The sequence below is a fragment of the Poromitra crassiceps genome (genome assembly GCF_964638095.1).
Source record: "Poromitra crassiceps genome assembly, chromosome: 13".
Taxonomy (NCBI): Eukaryota; Metazoa; Chordata; class Actinopteri; order Beryciformes; family Melamphaidae; genus Poromitra; species Poromitra crassiceps.
This window is the reverse complement of record NC_139644.1, coordinates 35,217,151-35,243,176: the sequence shown is the minus strand read 5'-3', so window position 1 is coordinate 35,243,176 and position 26,026 is coordinate 35,217,151. Positions and strand designations below refer to the sequence as shown.

General features: G+C 43.6%; 2 protein-coding genes across 3 annotated transcripts in view; both read left to right on the top strand.

The window, feature by feature from the left end:
* LOC310788518 (zinc finger CCCH domain-containing protein 7B-like) overlaps positions 1–7,360 on the top strand; it is a 29,937-nt gene extending 22,577 nt beyond the window's left edge. Inside the window, exons 17-23 of the mRNA XM_083650059.1 lie at positions 306–391; positions 993–1,168; positions 2,658–2,766; positions 3,144–3,252; positions 5,465–5,607; positions 5,712–5,881; positions 7,093–7,360. Coding sequence (XP_083506185.1) covers positions 306–391; positions 993–1,168; positions 2,658–2,766; positions 3,144–3,252; positions 5,465–5,607; positions 5,712–5,881; positions 7,093–7,273 — 974 coding nt within the window. The 3' untranslated portion in view covers positions 7,274–7,360. The remainder of the gene's footprint in view (positions 1–305; positions 392–992; positions 1,169–2,657; positions 2,767–3,143; positions 3,253–5,464; positions 5,608–5,711; positions 5,882–7,092) is intronic.
* Positions 7,361–13,174: 5,814 nt separating this feature from the next.
* Positions 13,175–24,663, top strand: tefb (TEF transcription factor, PAR bZIP family member b). Of its 2 annotated transcripts, none has more exons than XM_083648898.1 (4): positions 13,175–13,311; positions 20,587–21,147; positions 22,389–22,591; positions 23,176–24,663. In XM_083648898.1, exons 1-4 carry the CDS (start codon positions 13,206–13,208, stop codon positions 23,389–23,391), a joined length of 1,086 nt encoding a protein of 361 aa, XP_083505024.1. In that variant the 5' UTR covers positions 13,175–13,205; the 3' UTR covers positions 23,392–24,663. The 2 variants fall into 2 exon arrangements, with proteins under 2 accessions (XP_083505024.1, XP_083505023.1); XM_083648897.1 differs by lacking the exon at positions 13,175–13,311 and adding an exon at positions 19,439–19,631.
* The last annotated feature ends 1,363 nt before the right edge of the window (positions 24,664–26,026 follow it).

The following is a 26,026-nucleotide window of genomic DNA, read 5'->3' as shown; positions in this document are numbered from 1 at the left end:
TCTCTGACATTTAGAACTGAAATTAAAACATGCATGCTCATCGGCATCAGCAATCGGCCAAAAGAGTTGGAAAATACCGGAGCAAAAAAGATCCAATATCGTACATCCCTACTGAAAAGCCTTCTTATTTTCACTTTGCATAATCACTTTCCCCAGTCTAGTAGGAGTCTTCAACCACCTGTGTGTGTGTGTGTGTGTGTGTGTGTGTGTGTGTGTGTGTGTGTGTGTGTGTGTGTGTGTGTGTGTGTGTGTGTGTGTGTGTGTGTGTGTGTGTGTGTGTGTGTGTGTGTGTGTGTGTTCTACAGGTATCACCCCTGACGAGATTGTGAAGGAATCCATAAAATATTATTCGAAGCAGGAAGCCAACCCAGCCAAACAGAATGTGAATAAAGTAAGAAAACATTTGAGTTTCAAAATATTTCAGCGACTACATTTTATTTGACATGATATATTAACATGACACGATTCCTTCTTGAACTTCTCTTGTGTGGTCTAGTTTTCTTTCTGTCTTTCTACTTCTTTCTTTTTCCGTTTTACTCTGTTTTGAATAGTGGGACGATTTCTAGTACTGGACTAGAGTAGATGAGTCCACTTCCAATTCACAATTTGTTTTGTTAATGTTTTTATTCAGTGAATTCTTCACTTTCAGTCGTTTACAGACCTTTTGATACAATGACCCTAAGTATGGTGCATGTACATGAGGTAAAATATGTTATGCAAACAACAAATTGTATTTTCTATTTGCAAGCCAAATTAATAACACACACACACACACACACAATATATATATTATATAATGTTTTGTTGATTTTGCTGACATCTTTTATGTCAAGTGCCTGTTGCTGTGGTGTTTGTGCACCGCACATCCCAGATATCGCCTGTCAACACTGTGTGTCCTCCAGTACTTTTTGCAGTTATGCTTCTATTGATTGATAAAGAAAAGTCAAAGTGAATGAGCATCACTATTATCTCCATTGTCTTTCAATACAAAGCAGTCCCTTGCTGCTGGAGGTGCTGGAGCTGCTGTTAACAAACCAAAAGCAAGAGGAGGAGGAGGGGCCAATCTGAACGTGAAGATGAAGTTCGCCTGTGCTCAGTGCTGGCGGGACGGCCTGATCAGTGAGCCAGGCAAAGCCCTGAAGTACTGCACAGCCAGGGCCAGGCACATGTGAGCAACACCCCCCCCCCCCCACACACACACACACACACACACCTCTATCGCCTGTTTGCTGGCTTACCACACACGGGTCAGGGAGATAATAGCATTTAAGTTCTATTTCTTGATAAGTTTGGTAATCAAGTTGTCTACGTATAAAGGTATGGAAAGATTACCCAGCTATCCGACTGAATACAAATAATGAAAATAAATTCAGCCCTGGAAAATGTATGGAATTTCTTAATGGAAAATGTGTAGAAATGTTTGTTATCGTTTGTTATAGTATGTTTAACAATGTTACAAGTTCATTTATGTCCACATTTGCCTGGATCCAGCTCTGAATCTGCCCACTCCACCAAGTTGAGTGCTTCTGGTCTGGCGTCGTGACATGCAACAGGTCTGGCGTCGTGACATGCAACAGGTCTGGCGTCGTGACATGCAACAGGTCTGGCGTCGTGACATGCAACAGGTCTGGCGTCGTGACATGCAACAGGTCTGGCGTCGTGACATGCAACAGGTCTGGCGTCGTGACATGCAACAGCCATTTCTTGGTTGAAAACATTTTCCGGTCCAATGAGCGCCGCAGGGGTCTGACGATTAGCCAATTGGCGCCAATAAACAGCTCCACAGACGAGACTAATGCCGTTGTCAAGCTGTTGTCAAGTGCACCGGACCAAGGAGGAGTAATAACAACAATTGCGACCGCTATAGGCGAGATAGATGCTGCTAGTATCGAGGCTGTTCTAAATCAATTAAAAGTACCAATTACTCGTACTCTGCGTTGAAGGCATTAATTAAAAGGGGAGATGTTTTTTGTGTATTGAGGCAGATAGGTTGTTGGTCTCTAGGGATTTTAGGGGAAATGGAATTTCCCCTGGAGGACTTCCCCCACAGAAACCGCTTAGCCTTTGTTCACACCTGGCGCTTAACAGAAGCATAGCTGAAGTTGAGCTCAGGCTTAATCGGTCACACAAGAAGCCTTCTCTTTTCCTCAGGGCCTCGCTCGGCACACCTTGAACCTGCCCACAACTTCCATTGACTTCATGCCTGGCAGCTTCACGCTTGGAAAACAGGACTGAATCCTGAACGATCGCTTGAGCACGGCTTGAGCGAGCCTTGAGTGTGGCTTGAGCAAGGCACGCGCGCGGCTGGTGTGAACGGCTTCGCCTGTTAACAAGGACGCCGAAATGAAACTTGTGGCTTCAGCGTAGGTTGAGCGTTGCTTCGGCGTATGGTGTGAACGTGCCCTTAGAGTGGAGGTAATGTCAGACTGAAGAATGTAATGGAGTGTAACAAGTTGACAATTCATTCTGATGTCAGGCTATGTCCACATATAAAATTGATATAAATATAAGAAGAGCAGACGAAAAATGCGCAAAGACTAAAATGAAGAGAAATCCCAAGGCTTGTAAAAGACTCCAGATGAAGACAAAGATCAAAATGATGCAAATCTGAATTTGACAACAAATGAAGTTGACCCGGTCTCTGTCTTTGTCTGCAGCTGGATCAAAGAGCGACGGGTTCTGCTGGTGAAGTCCTTGGACAAGAATAAGTGGGTTCAGGTCCGAGCTCCGCCATTCGCCGCCAGGAGCTACCCTCTGCAGTATGATGTGGGTTTGCTTCCCTGCCTCTTTATCCATTTTTAAACTGATAATTCCCATAAAGCACAGCTAAACGATCTTCAATAATATATCGTAATATTTCCCAAATATGAATATAAGATATACTATATGTCGTCATATTTAAGCATATTCAAGCATAAGATAGACTGCTTGGTTGTAATGTGTGCTGCTGTCTACACGTGATCTGTTAAGTATCTAACACATAAAAGAGCAAACCTACTATGTATTGCATTTGTGTTTGTCATTCACTCTGACTTTGAGTGATATGTAGCGTGACAGTTTTGAGTTTCTTCCCAGTTCTTCCCATCCTTCCTTCCTCCTCTTCCTTCTTTCTTGTGGCTGTAATGTCTGCTTTCTCCTTGCAGATATGTGCTCATGTTTTGAATAAAAGGAAGTGCACCTACATCGGGAACTGTACCTTTGCTCACAGCCAGGAGGAGAAGGAGCTGTGGACGTATATGAAGTATAATGAACGTGAGTTAACACAGTGTGCTGTGTTCACGCAAATCACCCTGCACACTTCATACGACACATGCTGGAAACAGGGATTCCGCTAGGCATTTTTTCACACACGGTAACGTTCCAGAATTCCGGCTATATGGAATATTTACCGGCCAGTATTTAAAAAAGGACATTATAAAATAATTGTTTCCTAAATAAACGTTTTGAATCCATTTATTTGTCTATAGTATTTGTCTATAGTATTCTTTATTCATAGCTTTCAAGGGGCATTACGTGCTGCCGGGAACGCCCACCTGGCGGTCAAAAAACAAACTTGTTCATTCGCTGCCAGCCGCGTCGACTAGTTTCTCATGCTGTTTGTTCAGCCGTTTGTACACACGTCTTTGCAGCCAACATTTCATCAAAGGTAAGCTCAAGTAACGTTACAATAATGATTAAAATACCCCGTTAACGTTACTTGAGCTTACCTTTGATGAAATGTTGGCTGCAAAGACGTGTGTACTTTGATGGTAGCCATTTGCCCTCCCCAGCGACTGAACCACGTCTAATCGCACAAATCCACAACCTCCTCCTTTCTGAGTTTTCTTTCTCCGACGGCATTCTGTAAAAGCACAAGCCAGGCGTGTCTCCTCGTCAGTTAGTGCAACCGATAGCACAACAGGTATCCGGCATTTTGGCTGAACAAACAGCGTGAGAAACTAGTGACTCGGCGGCAGTGGAATGAACAAGTTTTTTGACCGCCAGGTGGGCGTTCCCGGCAGCACGTAACGCCCCTTGAAAGCTATGAATAGCCTCTATAGTCGATCTTTATTCCAGTGTTGTTAAGAGGCTGATTTTGCAGCAAGAATATTTAATTGGTCGGCATTTAACAGGCACGTCGTTCTCGGTAAGGACGCTTTCATTATTGAAACACAGACAACATGCATGCTCCTACTGTAGCCTATCTGCAACACAGACAACATGCATGCTCCTACTGTAGCCTATCTGCAACACAGACAACATGCATGCTCCTACTGTAGCCTATCTGCAACACAGACAACATGCATGCTCCTACTGTAGCCTATCTGCAACACAGACAACATGCATGCTCCTACTGTAGCCTATCTGCAACACAGACAACATGCATGCTCCTACTCTAGCCTATCTGCATTTGCAGACATTCATGAACCAATATCTCCTGGACATTGCCTTGATGAAAAAACAACACAGCTAAAAGTAATAACTGCGACAGTGTCAGTGCAGACAGCGCACAACAGGAAATCTCCAGCAATAGGCTACGCACCTTAATCTCTCCCACTCCACACCTGTTACCTGCGTCAGCTCTCCTGCACTCGCTCTCGGCTCCCATTTGGCTTAATTTGTGGTCAGAATTTTGATTAATCTCCTCATATCATACGCGCGTCTGCAACAAGCAAGGTAAAGGAGGTAAAAAGCTGCTATTTACATCCGCTAAATTGACAGCCTACGTCGGGCGAATCAATCACTCGCGCTTGTTTCCCGACTGCATTTCATTCCAGAGTCATGTTTGGTAGCCTATACGTGAGAGCCATGCACTTTAGTTGCCACTAAACTGCAGATTACTTGGCCCGCCTTGTATTTAGCGCTGTTGCAATTCTAATGAATGATCTGCTCGTTTGTGAAGCGGTAGCCTAATCAACTTGACTCTGCGGTGGGCCTGGCAACAGCCTATATCTTATAGGTCACGCAATATTAGGATAGCCTATTTAATATTCTATTAATGATTGCATTTAGGTCACACAAGATTATGCTATTTAATATGCTGTTTATTTATTTATTTGTTTATTTGGCATATTGCCAACCGGCCACTGAGCCGACAATTACTGGTTAACGGAATCCCTGGATGGAAATCACATGAGGTGGTCACACTGGCCACAATAGACCCTTCTGACAGGGGCCATTTTGTGTCGAAAAGGCAGGGTAAACACAGGTGCAAGCAAAACACTAATGAGGGTTTCAAACTTCCATGATTGGAATTTGGAAACCCTCATTAGTGTTTTGCTTGCACCTGTGTTTATTTGCTTGCACCTGTGTTTATTCTGCCTTTTCGACACAAAATGGCCCGCGTGAAAAGGGTCTATAAAACACTTGAACAGTGTTTAAAAACAGCTGCTGATGATGAGTCTTGCCATATCTGACAATATATATAATTCCACTATCATTTCACATCCTGCCGGTGACATCAGTTTTCAATCTGTGCCTGCAGTGAGTGACATGCAGCAGCTATATGACATGTGGCTGTCCTTAAGCGGCCACAACGACCAATCGGATGGAGCCCTGCTCACACAGACCATCCCATTGGCTGAGGACAAATGCATCGTCATGCCAACTGACTACGCTGACCCTATGGTGGGTAGACGTAGTTTGAATATGCGAGTATTTCTGCACCATTTGTTGTTGCTTCTCTTGTCATTTTAAGCAAACTGCTGATGGTCAATATGTTTGTGTTTTAGGTGGGCTTCTACTGCCGCCTGTGTGGGAAACACAGTAACAGCGAGCGTCAGTGGCAGAAGCACATCTCCTCTGAGAAGCACAAGGACCGTCTGTTCAGCTGCGAGGGGGAAGAAGAGACTCTGACCTGGAGCTACCGCTTCCCCGGCATGCGCTTCCAGATCTGCCCCAAGTAAGAGGTTACTGGTCTGTCAAGGCCGGGCTCACTTTACCAGTGTCACTCAGTGCCAAATGGAAGTTAATGCTACAAGTCCATTGTTTGGTTTATTGCACATTGGAGAATTGCTGGTTCAAATCCCAGGACAACCTAGGAATTCTCATCCAGCCCAACTAATGTGCTGTATTGCATTCATTAAAGCTGCATTCAGTGATTTTTGTGTTCAAATAAGTGTTAAATGGCTCACCGCTCCCCCAGGGGATGGGTCAAATGCGGAGAACAAATTTTGCACACTCAGGTGTGTGACAATCAGTGGGACTTTACCTTTACCTTTATATTCTGACAGCAATCACTGAAATAGAGTGTTTGGTCAGTGACTTGAAACTCCCCACCCCCCACTGTCCTCTATCTCTCTCCTGTAGTCCTGCAGGCAGGGCGGACGTATCTTCGCAACCGTAACTCGTGCCCATGTGGAAAAATACATATAGTCCTTTATAGGCATCGCGATCTGACCTTCCGCTTCCAAGAAAATGGTAACTTTTCTCTGATTGGATAGTTGGAGGTCGCCACCAATTTTGATCCAATCAGAGAAAAGTTGACATTTTCTGAGAAACGGAAGGTCCAATCGCGATGCCTATAAAGGACTGTATTTCTTCACCCCGAATCCAATGCCGCCATCCCTGAGTCTCTACGACTTACGGTTGCGGAGATAGGTCCGCCCTTCCTGCAGGACTACAGGAGAGAGATAGAGGACAGTGGGGGGTGGGGGGTTTCAAGTCACTGACCAAACACTCTATTTCAGTGATTGCTGTCAGAATATAGAGCCATTTAACACTTATTTGAACACAAAAACATTGCTGAATGCAGCTTTAAGTGAATCCCCCAATGTAATTGTTTACAACAGCTAACATGGTTATCCAATCGCTGTAGGTCCTGTGTGTCCATTCTTATGAATGGTTCTTAAGTCATTTTCCACATTAGAATGGGCAGACTTCTATCATAAAGTGCCAGCGGAGTGATGATTACGAGCCGTCAGTGTTTAACATGATCCAGTATCGATTTGTTACTTTAATTAATTGATACTAATTGATTGGATACTAAATAATTAATTCCAACCAGTAGGGTCGTCCCACAAGATCGCTTATTACTGTATGTTGAGAGAATAATGAAAGCTGTTTAAACGATGTAAAGATTGCCCAGTTTGACATGACGGTGTGGATTGACAGCTTGGATAGCGGCTGTGCCGACGGCGCGAGCTGCGACTTCGCCCACGGCGCTGACGAGCTGCAGGAGTGGCTGGAGAGGCGGGACTTCATGAGAAGGAAGCTGGCCAAAGCCAGGGAAGAGATGCTCATCATGCCTGACGAGGTGGACTTTGGGAAGTACAACTTTCTACTACAGGATTAAAAACTATGTTTTTCTGAGAAATTTGTAATTGACAACTTTCTGAAGCTTTTTTTTGTGTGTGGTGTGCTAACCATTAAAATCACACTTAAGGTATGTCTTTTACGAAGTTTGCTAATCCCAATTCCTCGGGAATGGAAATTGAACTGTCACATGCTCAAACTAGCAATGCATACAGTTTGCCAAAGCAACACTTGACATATGAAACACGTGCATTTTCATTCCAAAACATAGTTTAAAGCATAAGTTCAACGACTTTGGACCTATACATAATTTGTTTCTTACATACCTGCAGTATTTGGCAGATAATGTTGGCTCTAGTCAGCTATTGGTTGACGCAACAATGATTCCAAATGGGGTTAGTCAAAATAATAAAATACAAAAGCTAGCCTGTGAAAACGATATGGCAACCAACTTTGCGTGTTTCTATCCACAGCTCACAAGCTCTGTTGTTTATACAATCTGATCGGCCACAAAACTGGATCACGCTGCCGGTTAACACACTTTAACCCCACAGTACACTCTGCCAGTTAACACACTTTAACTGTGGGGTTAAAGTTTAACCCCACAGTAGTCTATGCTGCAGCCAAGGGAAATAGTTATGTGATTTCCTGATTAGTGAAAAAGTGTGTAAAGGCGAATTGGGTCACGTTGACTCTCGACTACATGTGGAGCCTACAAATGGCTTTTTGGAGATATTTTGATGAACCCTGCATGGACTCATTGTTAGCAGCAAGAGACAACAGAGTTTCCCTTTACAACTTTTGGGGGCCAACTACTACATACATGTACCTAAAAGATAAATGACATGTACTGTAGGTTCAAAATTGCTTTAATATGTTAAATGTGTCATCTACAGTATCAACACTCTCAACTGTTGTGCATGGAGTGTATGGAGGATATTTTCACATAGCTGCTTATTATTTTTGCACTATACAAGTGCTATGCTGAGAGATTTGACGGGGTATAAAGAAGAATGCCAATTTGGCAATGGGTGTGAGAAACACTAAGACCACATTCATCACACAGGATCTTAATGCATGTTAACTGTTCATACATCATCTGCATGCACATATTACATCGAAATATTACAGTCACACAAAGTTTGGTTAAAGCAAGATTGTTTCCTCTGTATTTGTATCCAGTTTGTGCTCCGTGAGTTATGACCAAAAGCTTTCATGGCATAGTTTTCTCAACTGTACTAGAGATGAAGTCACTCAGGCCCGGTCTAAAGAGCTGAACAATTCCAATGAAATAAATGTTGATCATTGCCATAATTAACACGAGAGGACGTTCAAGGCCTTAACCAATGCTGCTGTGTACTAAGTACACACAACACACCACAACCAGACATTTCTCATCATAGTTCAATACAAATAATGAAGACTAGAAATTTCGCACGCTCGTTTCTAGGGTGGAGACTCTGGAGACAACGCGCCATGGCCACACTTTTTTGGGGTGTGTGTGTGAGCAGAACCCATGCCAATTCGTGCACTTAGTCCGCTGCGCGCTCAACCGGAGTTTCTCGAGCTTGAGCCGATTTCTTGTCATCAGTGATGTCACTCTATGTGAGTGTGAAGTAAAATACCGGTAACAGTATATTAGTAAAATATTGCTGTAGCGATGGGCGCTCCCCCCCCCCGCACCAGATTCATGCCAGACCCCTGAAAAGTGTTTCGGCAAATTTTGGAGGCGATCCGATCCGCAAAACGGTGCGCCTTGAAACTCCAGACAGACACGCCTCCAATTATTGTCATTTATTAAACCATGGGTGCACTTTTTTGAGGGGTGTGACCAAACCAGAGTTTCTCTAGCTCGAGCTAATTTCTTGTTATCAGTGATGTCACTCAAGCCATTGTTCAGTTCAGTTCACTTTATTTATACAAGAAGGGATAAAAAAATGACATTTCACATGTACATTTAAAACTGGCCTGACTCGGTTACAAACTGGTTTTCAGCAGGTTCCTGTTCTGCAGCACATGAAACAAAATGATTAATATACAAAACAATAGTCTGTTGCACTACATACAATTATACAAACCTGCCAAAACATAACATTTTCGAAACCTTCATTCATTTATCATACAATCAACAGCAACAACAAAAATGTAAAACCTCTGAATGAGTCGTTGTGACATGACTAATGATGTCACAATGTCTATGTGAGTGTGAAGGCCTAAAATACGTAAAATCTCGCTATAGTGCCTCCCCGTTGGGGCTTTCAGTCCCTTCGCATGAGCACTGTGTTCATACAATCAGTCTTCATGCCAACAATTTAATGTGTTACTTTGATTTAATTTGAGAGGACACTTTCACCACACAAACAACTGTTGATCAATGTCATCCTCACGAAGACAAAAACGTCTCAATCAAGTGTTTTCAACTGTCTGTTCTTTGTTTTACTAAACAGAGGAATGCCCTTGCAGCTTCAGATAGCGAAAGACGTTGCTATGGCGAGTTGTCAGGCTGTGACCACTTACAAGGTTCACTTCTTAGGTTTTAATGGCTCACAATCAAGTGATTGACATGTGTTGGTATAAGTCTACCTCGTTAGTACTTACATAAAAGTGCCCTTAAGTTTATACTCCCACACACACACACAACACAAATGCTGTTAAGCTGTCTGTATTTGTAATGCTTATACATGTCCTTATACACGAAATAAAGGATACTCTTTGATTTCCCTGTTGGTTTTGATGCCAAAGCAGTACCTAAGTCCAGCCTGAGGCAGTAGATTGAGGTTTTGTTGTGGATGCAACCTCAGAAACACAAAGGCAGATGGGTACAAGGTTTCTGAATTTTAGAAATTGTTTAATGTTATTATTAATATTATTTTCATTTGTCTTATCTCAAACGTGGAAAGTTCAACAGACATCGAAGATTGTTTAATTTCACTTCATTCGGCAAAATGACTAATCACTGTTGTGAATATCCAGATTGGAGGGAGTGGATGATTGTACATTTTTAGCAGAATAAAAATATTTTTGAGACAATAATCTTAGTTCTATTGTTTTTCTGTTCGTGTTAAGAATGTCATTGTCATGTCCGATTAATGGTCTGAATCGACAACACAGTACAGACTGAAATTTGAATGGAATTTAGAGTATTATTGTGTTTATGAGCCTACACAAAGCTTTGCAAACATGATATCTGAGGTGAGGATGGCTGCTGATGTGTTGATTTACGGATGTTTCATGCCGGTGGTTCTCATTGTGAGGTCCGGGGTCGGGGACCACCCTTGAGGGAGTTCCAGTAATTGTATTTTTTTAAACAATAAAAAAAAATGAATAGGACGAATCAGCGTGACGTCACTTGACACCAATAAATGCGGAACCCCGCGGCAGTTAATAGTATGAGTTGTGCCAAACAAACGTAACTCGATTGGAAAGTTCTCGAACATCTGGGATCTGTTTCTGGACTATTTAGGTGAGGTCAAAAACGGGTAACTTGTAATTTGTATATTATTGCACACATGTTTACACAGGTTGAAAGCACCATGTTGTAATGTTTTTTGTTTTGTTTTTGTCTGTTTTTTTTTCTGTTTTTTTTCTCTCTTTTCTGCCTCAGTTTGAATTTGTTTAGCCTACTTGCTTTCTTGTTTTTGTTTTTGTTTTTTGTTGTTTTGTTTTGTTTTGTTTTTTAATCATTTAAAACAGGTATGTGTCATGAACTGGATATGGGACTAAGTTTACGGGGTGGGAGAAAATGTTTCCTTTCAGATTGAACACTCGCAGTTGGACAATGTCACATTGTATGTAACTTGTTCGATGATTGTTTGTTTTGGGTTTTGTCCCGTCTGCAGTTATACTGTTGAACTAATGTCTGAAAACGAAACAATAAAAATTATATACTGTACATAAAAAAAAAATATATAATAATAGGATGAATCAGCGTGACGTCACTTGATACCAATAAATGCGGAACCCCGCGGCAGTTAATAGTATGAGTTGTGCCAAACAAACAATATCTCAAAAACTATACATGACATCACTTATATTTTGACATTCTGAGTGAGAGCAGAAGTAGCTCAAGAGTTTGATGTATAATTAGGGGTTCAAGCCCCGAAGGGGCTGAAAGCCTATTGTTTTTTTGCTGGTTTATTCTTGTCCTTCTTCTTGTTGTTGTTGTTCATCTGCCCCGACGCAAATTCCCGTGAGTTGGTAAATGGCAGAGACCTGAAATTTGGCACAATGACAGATATTGGTGGCTGGTTTCTGCTCAAGGAATATTTTTCGAATCGGCCTGAAGGTGGCGCTATAATTAAAGGTTTTACGTTAAAGGCCATAACTTCCACGCCGTTTGTCCAATTTTCAAGCATTCATTTTCAACATGATCAGGTGAACCTGCTCTACAAATTTGCCATAAGGACCCTCAAGGTCCGTCTGGAATTTTTTTTAGATTTTTTGAAAAGTTTGGAAAACACATTTTTGACATCTCCTCCTAGACCGTTTGACCGATTGCCACCAAAATCGCCAGGAAGGATCTATGGAGCAAGCTCTAGCTCAAGCTTTTTGAAACTTTTGAAATCTACTTCCGTTTCGAAGATATTAACCCTTAAAGTTGTGAGAGGGCGTGGCCTCTCAGCTAAATTGTCATAACTTCATAACCGATTAACTTAATCTTCAAGAAACTTGCTGGAGATGTTCGGAGACCATCACAAACTGTATGTGTCTTAAATTCTGTGTAATTCGACCAAAGGGGGGTGCCATAAATGCCAGAAATGGGCGTGGCCTAACACAAAAAAGGCCGTAACTCTGCACGTTTGTCCAATGATTGCGAAACTTGGCAGATATATCAAGGAGGATGTCCTAGTCAAAATCAGAAGTTTTTGTCATCGTTGGTGAAAGTGGGCGGGGTCTATGGTGTAAGCATGTAATAGCGGTAAATCAAGTAAATTTGCATAATCGGTTGCAAACTTCTCAGCCTCATCTGGAATGGCATTTCTGACATGCACATTGAAATTTGACCAAAAGGGGGCGCCACAGATGTGAAAAGTGGGCGTGGCATAATTCAAAATATGCCATAACTTCACACCCATTTGTAACTCCCAGGCTGTTTCTCCAATTTTCAAGCAACTTTTTTTCCACATGTTCACCTGAACGTGCTCTACAAATTTGCCTGAAGGACTATGTCAATTTGAGCAAGGCTTGAACCCCTGCCATTGCCACTTGCGGCTATATTTATATACTGTTGTGTTAAAGTTGTGTGAACTGTCTGGCTAGAGTCAGCTGGCTAGAGTCAGACAATCGAGCCTCGCGCCACTTGCGCTCCATTTAATTTTAATTTTATAAAACAATAATTTGGAAGACTGGCTGTTTTGGTCATAGTTCCAATATTGTCTCTGTCCAAGTTACCTACAATACAGATAGTCATGGAATTCTGGACCATTTTTGAGATTTCGGTCTGAGACACAAAAGGGATCCTGGCCACAATGTAGACCAAATTAGGGGTCCTTGATATGGACAAAGGTTGAGGATAACTGTTTACCTACAGGGGACTAGTACGAAATGCCACTTGACTTGTTTTATGGACTACAGTCAAATCATTCTTCTTTTTAAATTGTGAGTGCGCAATGTGCCATCTGTGTTCGAACCTCCTCTCTCCCCACATGCTGCCATGCGTGATGAAAATGTGCTCGCACGCCCCCGGAGCCCGCCCCTGCTCTCTGATTGGCTCGGCGCTGTGACTGACAAACGCGACAGCAAATGGGCGTTGCGGACTGTTTTAACTCTCACGCATTTGATTGGTTCTCGGACAACAACATTGAGGCTGAGGGGGCGTGGCTTTGGCTGCTCATAATACAAGTTGCTGGGACATGGACACACGCAGGCATCCCCGTGACATGACCTGAGAAGTTGTTGCAAGTAGTTACTGAGCTGCACTCATCTCTCGACATTAGCGGAGTGTTTGGGCTGTCTGATACCTGTCGTTTACAATGTCCACAGCAAGCGAAATCTTCGTCGGAGACAGGAGCGACCTTCCTGATCTCTTCAAGTCCTTGGTTGACTACCCGTTTTCCTTCCTTGCCTTTGATGACAACGGTAAGATTTTTTTATTTTCTATTGTAAAATTATTATGTTGCTAATTAATCATGCGATGTAGCCTACTAATTCCTGTCTTGTGAAATCACTTGTTTTGCAATTAAATGTGTATTTACGAATGTACTTTTCAATGTTATTATAATATGATTATAATAATGTTATAACATTATTATTATAATGTTATAACATTATTATTATATCTTATTCTTGACAATAGAAGTCACATAGCCTACAGTGAAAACAGCCTGATATGTTCACGTGTTAGGCTATTTCAGGTCATACACTAGACAGCAAATTAGTTATTGATGTATGGCCAAAGTAGGCCTACAACTAAATATGAATGGCTATGCGTTTCATTTCATGTTGTCAAATTACTGTCTCACATGTAGCCTATTGTTGATACTGTAGTCAGCTTGATTGTAACATGTTGAACATGAGGCTAGATGGGAAAGTATCATCCAGCTCACTCACACCATGTGGGCCTACAGGTGGTCAAAAACTGCCTCATATATGATGATGCCTCACTGCAGCCTCAGAAACAACCTGCACCTGATGCAACCGTGTCTCATGAGTTCCTCACATCATAGTCTGTTCTTCCTGGCATTGCACTTGTTGAGCCTGTTTTGTGATGCATCAGTTTCCTCACCTGCTCCGCACCAGTCTCCATGCTTTGTTCAGACAGTTAGGTAGGCTAGTAATGTTTCTAGGATTTGTTGCCACCCCCCATTTTGAGGGTTTTATTTTTTATTTTATTGTCTTTTTTCCCCTCAATAGTAGGCTAATAGAGATTTTCTCAGTGATTTGCAGCTATTTTTGTGTCCCGTAGCTACTGTTAATCTTGGTACAGGGACTTCAGTTGATCTCTCATTATTCTGCCTTAAAAGATGCGGGCACGTGTAGAATCTGAATACAGCTCTACCAGCAGTGCCTCTTTCATGCATGGATTGACTTTTTATATTATATTGATTTATTGAAAGACCTTTAGAGTTCTCTCTCTTGGTTGATGGAGCTCCTGATTACTGCTAAAAAATGGCATCTTATGATGGGTTATGATATGAATGTATTTCATGGATGTGTGTGAGTTATTGTGGGGTCATAAGATTGTGAATAATGTGATAGGCTACTATAAGAAATCCATCAACAGAGATGTCAGGGTGAGCTAGGGAACAACTGGTAGGGACTCAGTGTGTTGCTCAAGGACACTTCAGCAGAGCAGGCGCTTGCTGTCAGGTGTCTTGAATCTAGTCCTGTTCCACTCTGCTGCACTGAAGGCAACTATGCTACATTAAAGTGCAAAAACGAATTAAGTGTTCACAAACGTGTGCAATGTGTTGGAAGTTGGAACGCCCACTTCAAAATTATTTTCACATATGACTTTAAAATCAGCCTTAAACAAACTGCAGTAGACGTCGCTTGCGTTTTAGGACATGGCTTTTTTGTTGTTGTATTACAGTGTCTGCTGCTTGTGCTGACACACTAATGCAATGTGTGACACCAAGTGGGAGATATCAGGGTGCAAAAAAACATCCACATGACATGTCCTATACTTGTGATTATTACTAGGAACCTGGTGTGAACAAGTTTCCCAGTTAAAGCAGTAAATACTACATGACATGAATGCAGCAGCATAGAGAATGCATTTTACTTGTGTGTTTGCTTATGCTTTAAGCATGGCGAAATTGCACGCAGGTGTAGTTTATTGAGATCTGACTGAAATGATACAGCAACTTAGTCGAGCTTTGCCTCATGCGGGTCTCCTGTTAACATAATTACATACAACCACAGCAACAATATATTAATTAAGATAGAAAAATAGAAAAGAAAATACATTATTTAGAGTTCTATGGCTCAGCATTCTAGTTCTTATTTATTAGTGATGGCAAGCCAAAAATGTTGGGAACCAGTGAGTGATATAGAACTCATTTAGCCTACTGTTTTTATGGGTAGGGCACACACTTGCAGACATCTCTGGGTTGAGAAAGTTGCTATCCCTTAGTAAGGTGGTCAAAAAAATGAAACAGATACAATACTCATTTGCAACTGTATTGATACCAGCAGAGCTTTCTCTTCATGAAAAACCAAACACGCTACAGATTTTGCCCTCCCTATCATCTGTTGCTTCAACAAGCTAAAAGTATTCTGATAGGCTGATGACTAGAGCATGGTAATCTGCTGTGTAAATGCAAAGTTTTTAATGAGTTTGAGCGCGTCTAGATTATGGAGAAGCGTGCGTCTGTCCGCCCATCTTGGTTTATTTTTACGCCTATTGATGTGTTGTCATTTCTCGCCTTGGTATCGAAAATGTATTGTATTTTTATTGTATTAGTTTGACTTGGCAGGGACAGAGCATATTAATGAACATTTAAAATAAATGTAAATACGCCAGATTATAGCCAGATGCTCATCTCTAGCCCCTTGGCCAGGTTGATGTATCGGATAAAAAACACACAACATAATGCATCACACGCATCATCAACAACAAACAACAAGACAATACATGAACTATGTGTGCTTGTGTGGTGCGTCAGATGTAAAGTGAGACCACAGATACACACAGTACACACATCACACAAACAGCAGTACAGTGGTGAAGAGTTAGGATGGCAGGTTGCTGGATTAGTGGTCACAACAAGTCTGGTTTGCCTTGAGCCGTCCCTTCAGATTAGTTGACAGCACAGTTTGTCCAAAGGTGGTACGCCTGAAGGCCACCTCACAGTCCCCTCTGGTGGAGGCCCTGGTGGTCCTGGTTATCGAGTATCAATATTTTTCGTGGTTATCGGTATCAAAGTTAGAAATTCTCGTATCGTGACACCCCTAGTCCCTTGTCTTGTTGTGTCTCCTGATAATATGACATGGCATTGATGGTTCACCTTGGTGTCTGTCCTTCTCTTGATCTGCTGTCAGTGAAAACACACTGCACATTCTTTTCCGTCAGTCTCTTGCTAAGGTGATGCTCACGTTTCTCATCCATCTTTACCTTGTCTTTGAGCCTCAACAATGTAGATTTCTTTTTGTTTTATCATCCATCAACAATGCACAGTTCCCATCAGGAGGAAACAAGAATAAGACTTTTCTACTCAGTCACTGGCCTGGCCTGTGTATCTTGTCAGCACTGAGACGATTCCAGACGGGATGAGTCAATCGTTGCCTTATTTTTCTCTTAACGATGTTCCTGCTGCCTATTTCCTTATGAGGAATTAAACTAGCTGTATTGGCTTGCTCACACTGTGGTAACTGTAGAATAGCCCCTCCTGCTGGCTGCTGTAGACACTGGAATAATACTGCGTAGATCTGTTTGGCTCAGATAGCCTACAGCAGTGGTTCTCAAATGGGGGTCCGGGGACCTCCAGGGGTCCGTGGCACTTTGCCAGGGGGTCCACGAAAAGTTTTCAAGAAAATAAAAACAAAAACTTTTTTTGTGTGTGCAAAAGCTTCATAGTTCAACGAAAACATTGTATGCTTTAAATCTAATGTAACAAACCTATCAATTTAAAAGTCAAGCATGTTACCGTGGAAACAATTAAGCCTAGCCCAAAATCACAAATCAGAATGAGGGGGTCCCCGGTATATTTTCTATCTTGTAAGGGGTCCTGGGCTGAAAAACATTTGAGAACCTCTGGCCTACAGTACATGTTCTGCTCATTGTGGTGCACAGACATCATCACCCACCTCTCTGCTCAGGGAGAGTAAATACATGAGTTTTACAACCAAATGAACTGACAGCAGAGGGCACTCAAGTGTTGTTTGCTGCAAATGATCAGGGCCAGTGGATGTTTTGCATGTTCTGTATGCCAGTGCTTCTCAGAGTGGGACCCCCAGGGGGCCTTGAGGCGGCTCCTGCAAAAAAGCGGGATCATTTATTTTCTCTATGATTCCATCATAAGTAACACAATGACAGATTGTATGAGTATTTCGGTCATGGGTTTTATGCACTTTCTGACATAAAACGTGTAAAAGCAAAAATCTTATCAGATGGGGGTCCATCCATGGTCTAATTTGTGTCAGTTTGGGGGGTCCTTGACGTGAAACACTGAGAACCACTGCTGTGCTGTGAGTGTGCACACAGCAGACTCACAGCCCGTGTGTTTCTGGAAGCAGAGGAAAATGTGAGTTTGCAGCACATTTGCAGCACCTTCTGTCTGTTTAACAAGCAGTCATGATGAATTTGTGATTATTTTGAAACTTGGATGTTATTGTGAACAGACTGGCCCAGGAACTTGTTATTGTGAACAGACTGACCCATTTATCCATGCAACGTGATAGCTTGATATTGATCTGATCCAGGCTACACAAAGACACAAGCACAAGTAGCCTAACCGGATTCAGTTGTTATGCCTACCTTGGGTACATAGTGTGTCTCACACACACACACACACACACACACACACACACACACACACACACACACACACACACACACACACACACTCTAGATAGCCACACACACACACACACACCTGTTTCCTCAGACAGATTCAATGAAGTGCAGTGCAGAACCCTTGAAGAATGGGATTTAGTGCTTTGCTTAAAAGCACTTGGGCAGCAGTATACTCTATCGTGCCATCATGTGTAGTGTGTTGAACAGCATGATGATCAGATCGGGTGGTTTGCAGAAAGATGCTGCTATTCTGTTAGATGACCTCATAGTAAACAACATGGAATTGGTTTATTAGGCTGGCTACAGTGTGTTTATAGGTGATCCCACTGCTGAGGATCGCCGCCCGAATGACATGAGAAAAGATGCATAATGTCACTGTCCAGTAGAACAACAGATCAACAACAGATCCGTCTAGCCGTCGAGATCCACTGGATTGCTTTTCCTGGCACCCTGGATTTCCCTGGTTTCGCATTCATTTAATTTCCTCTGAAACCGTTGACAGCGGGCACGCGGACGTGTTTACCGCGCATGGTTAGAAACTGTGCACAGTTGATGACAAAGAGAGATTAGTGGTGAAGGTGGAGTCTCATGTGCGGTTAGAACACTGTGTTCCTGAACTCAACAGCCTGCTGAAAAAAACAAAACACTGTCGCATGCTAGCCGCCAGCAGCCCCAGCACGCGCGTGCACGGAAACGTGCAGACTGTTTTGGTCCGGCGCGCGCATTTAGCGCGTGCATGATTTGTACCATTTAAAACGTGTGGGGGAAAATGGTGGAATAATCGGAAGAACAGTAGTGATAATAAAGAGGTAAATAGCCTACTAGTACGATACGTTCAGATCCTCCTACAGACGCACTATGCATGCCTTTTAGGAATATTATAGGAACGTGTTTGGTGCGGGCAGAGAGCGCACTGTATTCAGATGCGGTATGCCAGCTGTTCATAGAGCGCGCCCACTCCCACCACCTTGGCCCGCACGTGCAGTAGCCACGCCCCTCGACAGCTTGTGCTTTCACGTGAGGGGGTGGAGGCACGTGCTTGGCCACGAGGAGAGTGTACATACACACACACACACGCACACACACACACACAGAGTAAATGCGCAGACAGCATTGCATTGCATCTATTGATTGATGAGAAATAAATAGGACGTAGACTTGCAATTTGAATGTCGGAGTGCAAATATGCGTAGTAGTCGTAGAATATGCATATCCAACTAGTGTGCGGACTTTATTTTATTTTCCTTGTTCTTAGACGCCCCTTCTCTTGCCCTGCCAATGTGCGTGTGTCCAATTGAGTGAGGGGAAACGTTCCCACTGAGAGGATAAAAAATGTTCTGTACTATATGTTCTAAACCCTAAACCCGTATATTGTGCACAGTACCGCCCTTCCCATATAAAGGATGGACCTCCATGTGGACAACCTGTGGCCAATAAGCAGGCGCAGTGCTCCCACCACACACACAAAACTGCACCCTGTGTACTTTCTGTGTAGCATTTTACATATTCATACAGGCGACCAATCCGCGTCTACTATTTCCAGAAGGGGCGTGACACAAAGCTCATGAATATTCAACAAGCGCTCTCGGCGGATACGGACGGAGACAGGCGAGTCGGTGTAGTGTTGTTTTAGTTTTGCCCCCCTCTCCGCAAAAGCGCTAATATTGACAAACATTAACAACGGGTTGACAAAGCAGCGTACGCGCAAACAGCAGAAGACCGAAGCGCCCCGCACGGTTGTGTTTTTGTTTCGCTTTTCAGCCCCGTGGTCTGTCTCGGTAGGAACATCTCGTTTGGTCGGGACTGTCTGCAGGAACAATGCCTGGCAAAGACGCGGTAGCAACGGCTCTTCTTCAGCCGAGCAACGTTAAATGCTTCCCTTTTGTTTTAAAGAAGATTATGGACATTCCCCCTCCTAACATACTGGAGGAAGGCGACGACGGTAAGCGAGAGGCGCCCCATATCTCTGACCTGTTATTACGAGTTTATTGAGTTTATTCCTTTGAGATATGCTATCTGTCATTTATAGCAACTAGTGCTGGAAATATAGAATTGCACCTGATATTTGAGTGAAACGTCTGCAATTAATGTTGAACAAGGAAATAGGAAGAGGACACATGCCAAATGTTGTGCCCGAGCCAGTTCAGGTTCATCCCAGGCGCTGGTGCCAAGTGAGGAGGCTGCGAGGGAAAAGAACAAGAAGTTCCAGTTGCTCTCTGCTGGTCCCTAAGCAGCGCATCCAAACCATCAAGACCAAGCAGGGCGAGCAACTTGTTGCCTTTGCAATGATCTAATTAATTAAGTATTATTTAAAGGAGCAGTTCACCAAAAAATGACAATTCTGTCATCATCTACCCTGATGCCAGTCGTCACCATTGACTTCAATGGTGACTGGTTTTCCTCTCAAGTTGTGCTGGCAACCTCCCTGCGTGTTATATGGACACACTTCACCTGTGTTTTACTGGCATGATGAGATGATGACAGAACTTTAATTTTTGGGTGAACTGTTTCTTTAAGTCCTAGTTACTTTCCGGTCAGGTTGTGTCTACAGCGCCTTTTGTCTGGTGCGTGACCTATCACTCCCTCCTCCCTTTGTCTACCTATGGCCTTCTCTGGTTTCTCTGAAACCTCATTGTGTCTGCCTCTTCTTTCACTTCATTCTCTTCCTGCTCTCTAACGTTACTTTCAGGCTTAGTAAAGACGCATTTTGGCTGTAAACCCACCTTTGTTTACCCGCAGTTGGCTGGCAACCACACCTCAACCCCTCTCTCCACCCCTTCCTGTATGTGTGTGGTCTGAAAAGACCACGGGAGTCATGAGTGCACGGGAAAACCAAATTAAATTCACAGCAAGCAGCCAAATAATAAAACCACTGTCCCCTCCTTTCTCTCCTGCAGAAATAGAGAAGGAGAAGCTGTGTTCCTCTGAGGACGTTGAGGGTGGAGCGCTGCCAGCTGGCAGCACTGGAGGTGTCTCTGGAGGTATGGTAGCGGGAGGCGGAGTCTCAGCCTCCCTGACCCCGGCCATCTGGGAGAAGACCATCCCGTACGACGGGGAGACCTTCCACCTGGAGTACATGGACCTGGACGAGTTCCTCCTGGAGAACGGGATCCCCGTGAGCCTGGAGGATGAGGAGCTGCAGAAGAGCCTGAGCCCAGAGGAAGACAAAGCTAAGATCGTCCCCACGGCTCCTACAATCGCTACCACCGCTGCTGCCGTCGCCACTGACCAAGTCTCAGGTTCAGCGTCCCCGCCCCCTGGCGACACCGCCACTCCCACGGAAGCCTCCGAGCCGGAGGAAGCGGTGACGATCACTACCCTGCTACCGGCTAAGATGAAGGAGGAGGAGGAGGAGGAGGAAGAGGATGATGAAGATGAGGAGGAAGAGCAAGAGGAGGAACAGGAGTCTGTGTCCATGGAGGCTGCGGCGGATGAGCAGGTGGAGGAGAAGAAAACAGGTGAGCAATTCCGTTTACATTTAGTGGTTTACAGACGATTTTAAATGTTTCAGGTTGCTGCACATTTTAGGTGATTTATTTGTACTATATTCATTCATCTATCCATCCATTCATTCATTCCAGGATTTTTGGACAGAATTTCTTTTCCCCTTTCTTTTTAATTTTTTTAAAAAAAATTCCCCTGTATCATATTCCCAATTACTACATACCATCATGGTAGGATTTTTTAAAAGACAAAAGTTTTCTATGAGGCTCAGAAGCTTAAACTCTGTACATAAAGCTTTACTGGAGACTGAGCATTCCCCCGCAAGCTAAAGGCCTATCTGTCGTTATATACAGTTACACTTAACATGTTGTTCACACATGTATACATACACTGGCATAACATTATGTATACATGTCATTTGCAGAGACACACCCTAAATTAGATCTGGCAAAAGACGTCCCCCGGGGCCCGCACATCAATATACAGTTAGGCTTCCATTTAGCAAAGTCGCAGGGAAGGGGGAGGAAGTCCTTTATTTATTGATGTATTCATAAGGAACATGTAATTGTGTAAATAACATGTTTGTATTACCGGTATCTGTATGATTAGTCAAACAAACACCATGATTAACAATTTCAAATTTAGCAGTGTCCACTTTTTGTAGGTGCTGTATTAGTTTCCCTGTTCTTTTTAGGCAATAACATTGGTAACTGTTACCTGTAACCATATGCCTCGTGGCCCTCTTCTGTCGCCACACACACGCACACACACACACACACACACACACACACACACACACACATGCACATAGGAGTACGTGCAGTGACATGTGTGTTGGAGCTCACATGGCACTGAAATAGAAGAAACAGAGTGTCCTTGCTTGGGAGAGGCTTGGGTAAACAGCTATGAGTTTTCTGTTATTTTAGACGCCGGTCGTAGTGTCGTTCTCTTACAATCCACCATATCCGCCTCAGAGTTCTTTATTAAAGTCTCCTGCAGCTCAAACCAACTTGTCTGAATGTAGGGAAACACAACCTTCTGGCACTTAATGCCATCTGTTTCCCTCGTTAATAACTCTGAGGTTTTAGCAAGCATTCACAGTTGTTTGTGTGTGTGTCCCATTCTCATCCCATAGAAGATAGTAGCAGAAGTATGTGGGGCATTTCCTGTATTTGAGCCAGTGGCATTTCTTGGAGCCCAAGGTCACTCTCGTTGACTGTGCTTCTCACTGTGCCCCCCCCCCCCCCCCCCTCAGATTGTAACACACCCTCCCCCATCGACCCAGAGGCCATCGAGGTGGATATGAATTTCCAGCCGGACCCCACAGACCTGGTTCTGTCCAGCGTGCCGGGAGGAGAGCTGTTCAACCCGCGCAAACACAAATTCTCCGACGAGGAGCTGAAACCACAGCCCATGATCAAGAAGGCCAAGAAAGTCTTTGTTCCCGATGAACAGAAGGTGGGCTGATTTGGACAGACTTGTTGAAAAAGCTGATCTGATTTTTTTGTTTGACAAGCACAAAGGAAATTATTTCACGTTTCAAAAATGCAAACCCCCGCTCCCACCTTTCACTACTGGTAGAATAAAACTTATAAATAATTAATCCAGGTCTGGGTTGTTGATAGGTGATTGATCGCCATAATGATATATTAATGACATAGTGGACAAATAATGTATTAAGTGTACTGAAATATAAAAGTGAAATAGTTTTAGCAATTAGTCAATTGAGTATTTTGATTTGAAAACTGTAACTGGATGGTATGAGGTTGTTTTTCCACAAAGATGTCAGAATGCTATTGTGTGTTGGGAGCCAGACAGCGAGACAGGCCAGGGTCCTGGTCAGCGCTGGCGGAGATTAAAAGCATTTTCTAGCAGAGTGAGGGCTCATTGAAGATTAGCGATCAGAGACGGGGGCGGGGATGTTTTCACAACACAGATGTTCGTTTGTTTCAAACCCCTGGTTGATGTTCGTCATGTTCGCCCATCCCTTTCCCCTCTTATTTTCTTTTCTCTCTCTCGGTTTTTGCCCTTGTTCCAAACAGGATGACAAATACTGGTCAAGGAGAAAGAAGAACAACGTGGCGGCCAAGCGGTCCCGCGACGCGCGGCGGCTGAAGGAGAACCAGATCACGGTGCGCGCCTCCTTCCTGGAGCGGGAGAACGCGGCGCTGCGGCAGCAGGTGGCCGAGCTGCGCAAAGACTGCGGCCGCTGCAAGAACGTGGTGGCCCGCTACGAGGCCAAGTACGGCCCGCTGTAAAGCACTTTGGAAACGAAAACACAAAACAAATATCACTGATGAAGCATCACTGATGATGAGACAAAAGCAGAACTCCCTCCCCCACTGAATACAACACAGACACCAACACCAAGGGAATGTAGAATTGCACTGCTGTCTTGGCTGCTGACCTGCCCGCCCGGGTCACTGCGTCAGGCTCACGAGCCCGTGGACCCCGAGGCGGGCGAGGCGTCTACATCAGGAGCGGTGGTCACAGGAGTGAGTGGCCTGTGGAGAGCGCCTGGCTCCTCCACTCAGGAGAGGACGGGGGAAACCTTCTGGACATTCCCACGGTCAAACACACAGGGACAACTGGAAAAACTGGTCTGTCTTAAGACGGCTTCGCCAATGTCAGGAGAAAGAGCAAGAAGGAGGCAAAAGAATTGCAGGCCTTTTTAAATGTTACACTTTTTTTTTTTATCACTGCATAGCAATGCGTTTCTAAGAGGACCAAAGCATGACTAACATCTGCTATAAGTTATTTGTATTGAAAGGTGCACTCATCTCTCACCCTTCCCCTTGTGTGCACTTTCTGATCTGGTCTGTCCTGTTTATTTTTATTTATTTTTAATACTCCCTACGATTTAGGCTGAGAAGAAAGGGGCCATGTAAGATCATGATGGACTCATCACAGGGCAGCAGAGGGACACGTGGACACGTGAATAGAGCAGCAGGGGACATTGAAAGTGGCACTTGCAGACCCTGAAGCGAGCAGCAGAGGTCTGAGCAGGCAGAGGGAAGCAAAGAGTTCAGGCCCTCAGAAGACAAAGTGTCCTTCACTCACAGCTCTTCCTTCTGTGTTTGCCTTTGCTTGTAAAACACACACACACACAAACAAAAAACTCTGTGTATATATAGTCATCTGATCTCCCTGCACCACATGGATATGTGTGTGCATTTTTGCGTGTTAACCGTTATTGTGAGGATTAGACACAGTAGTGTGATCGTTATAGCGGTGGTGAGCCGGTACCGTACGTGTACCACAAGTTCCACAACCACCTCGGAAGAGACGGTAGCTGAGGAAGAGACGGTAGCTGAGGAAGAGACGGTAGCTGAGGAAGAGACGGTAGCTGAGGAAGAGACGGTAGCTGAGGAGGGGAAAAAAGACGCATGAGCCACAGTTTGAAGCTATTGTGTTTTCTTTTTCTACTCGACTCGGATCAGATCAGCCTCCAGAGTCTCACAGGCGATTTTTTCGAAAACAAGCCTGTTTGGGATTTGCCCAAATGATGAAGACTTTACACACGGGAGCGCGAGCAGGACTGGGGGGAGGGGTTTCAGGACTGGGGGGAGGGGTTTCAGGACTGGGGGGAGGGGTTTCAGTGGGTCATTGGCTGTTGATGAAGGCATAATGTTGGGTGATTCCCGGGCCCTCACAGGTGGAGGGGTATGTTATAATATGTAAGGGATGTTTATTTTACTGCACACTGCAAGTAGAGGGCGCTAGAGCCGCTGCAGTCATGGCCGGATTTTTTTTTTTTGCCAGACTCGAAGATGACTGCTCCTAAACCTTGTAAATAAATGACTATGTCATGGTCTGTTATTCCCTAACTGTGATACAGGGATTCTGTCTATCTTTACTAACCTAATACTATTCCTTACGTTTGCCAAATAGTCACATTATGGTGATGAGTGCCGTATGTATTCTGATGGTATTAATGCATCTATTGATTGTGATGTAGAACAATACATCAGATTATTATATTTCCTTTGAGGAACGATACTCGTAATGGAAACAATGACTACGCAGCAGGGACTTCAATGGGTAAACTGTGCTTTTAGATGTTTGTTTTGAAAATGGCTTTATATATTAAATAAGGAGTTGTATTGGATTATTTTTCTTAATATCTATATATCAAGGACAGGGCAAGTTCATATTTACCTCATCCGACACTTCCTGTATTAAATGGTCCAGCAGGAAGCGATGTTAAGGATTTGTCATCTTTTGGATCATGCAAAAGTGTGGCAGGGCTACTCGGCAGCGTTGTCGACACACAAAGCACATATTAATACAGCTTAGTTCCATATTTGGTAAAACCTTGGATCGGACACGACAAACAAGTTATTTTGCCAAATTGGCTGAGTCTGTGTCTTAAATTAGTGAATACATTTCAGACTGTTAAGCAATGGGACTCAACATCTCAAGTGTCTTTGGCTGAAGGGTTTTTGTGATCATTCAGCTTGTGTTTATTATCGTCATTGTAAACTTGGAAAGAAAAATACATTTGGCAATAATACTCTGTGTTATTCAATGCTTGTTTTATTTCAGTGATGTTATTCTATGTAAAGTGGCTATGGTGTACTAAATGGAGAAATGCCCCAAAGTCATTTGTGCTTCCAGTTTAGATCCCCTGTAGTTTGGGATTCTAATGCATGACATGCAGTAACTGTTTGAACCCCCCACCCCCCGAACATTTTTACACCAAGTGTACTTATGTCTGTCAAACTATCAGTGAAAAGAATTAACATTGTAGACATGTTGGATGGGTAGAGATGGCCAGCCTCATTGTACATGTTGCTGTTCTGTCTGAACTGGACAGAACATCTGTTCATGGCCCATCCTCGTGCAGTCATCTTGACCTTGGGGCCAGCATCAGCATCAGTTGAAAAGGGATTG

Coding starts and splice junctions, on each gene's coding strand:
- tefb (XM_083648897.1), top strand. CDS start 19,508: ATGCCTGGCAAAGACGCGGTAGCAACGGCTCTTCTTCAGCCGAGCAAC. Junction 21,148..22,388: donor GGTGGAGGAGAAGAAAACAG/GTGAGCAATTCC, acceptor CCCCCCCCTCAG/ATTGTAACACACCCTCCCCC. Junction 22,592..23,175: donor TTGTTCCCGATGAACAGAAG/GTGGGCTGATTT, acceptor TGTTCCAAACAG/GATGACAAATACTGGTCAAG.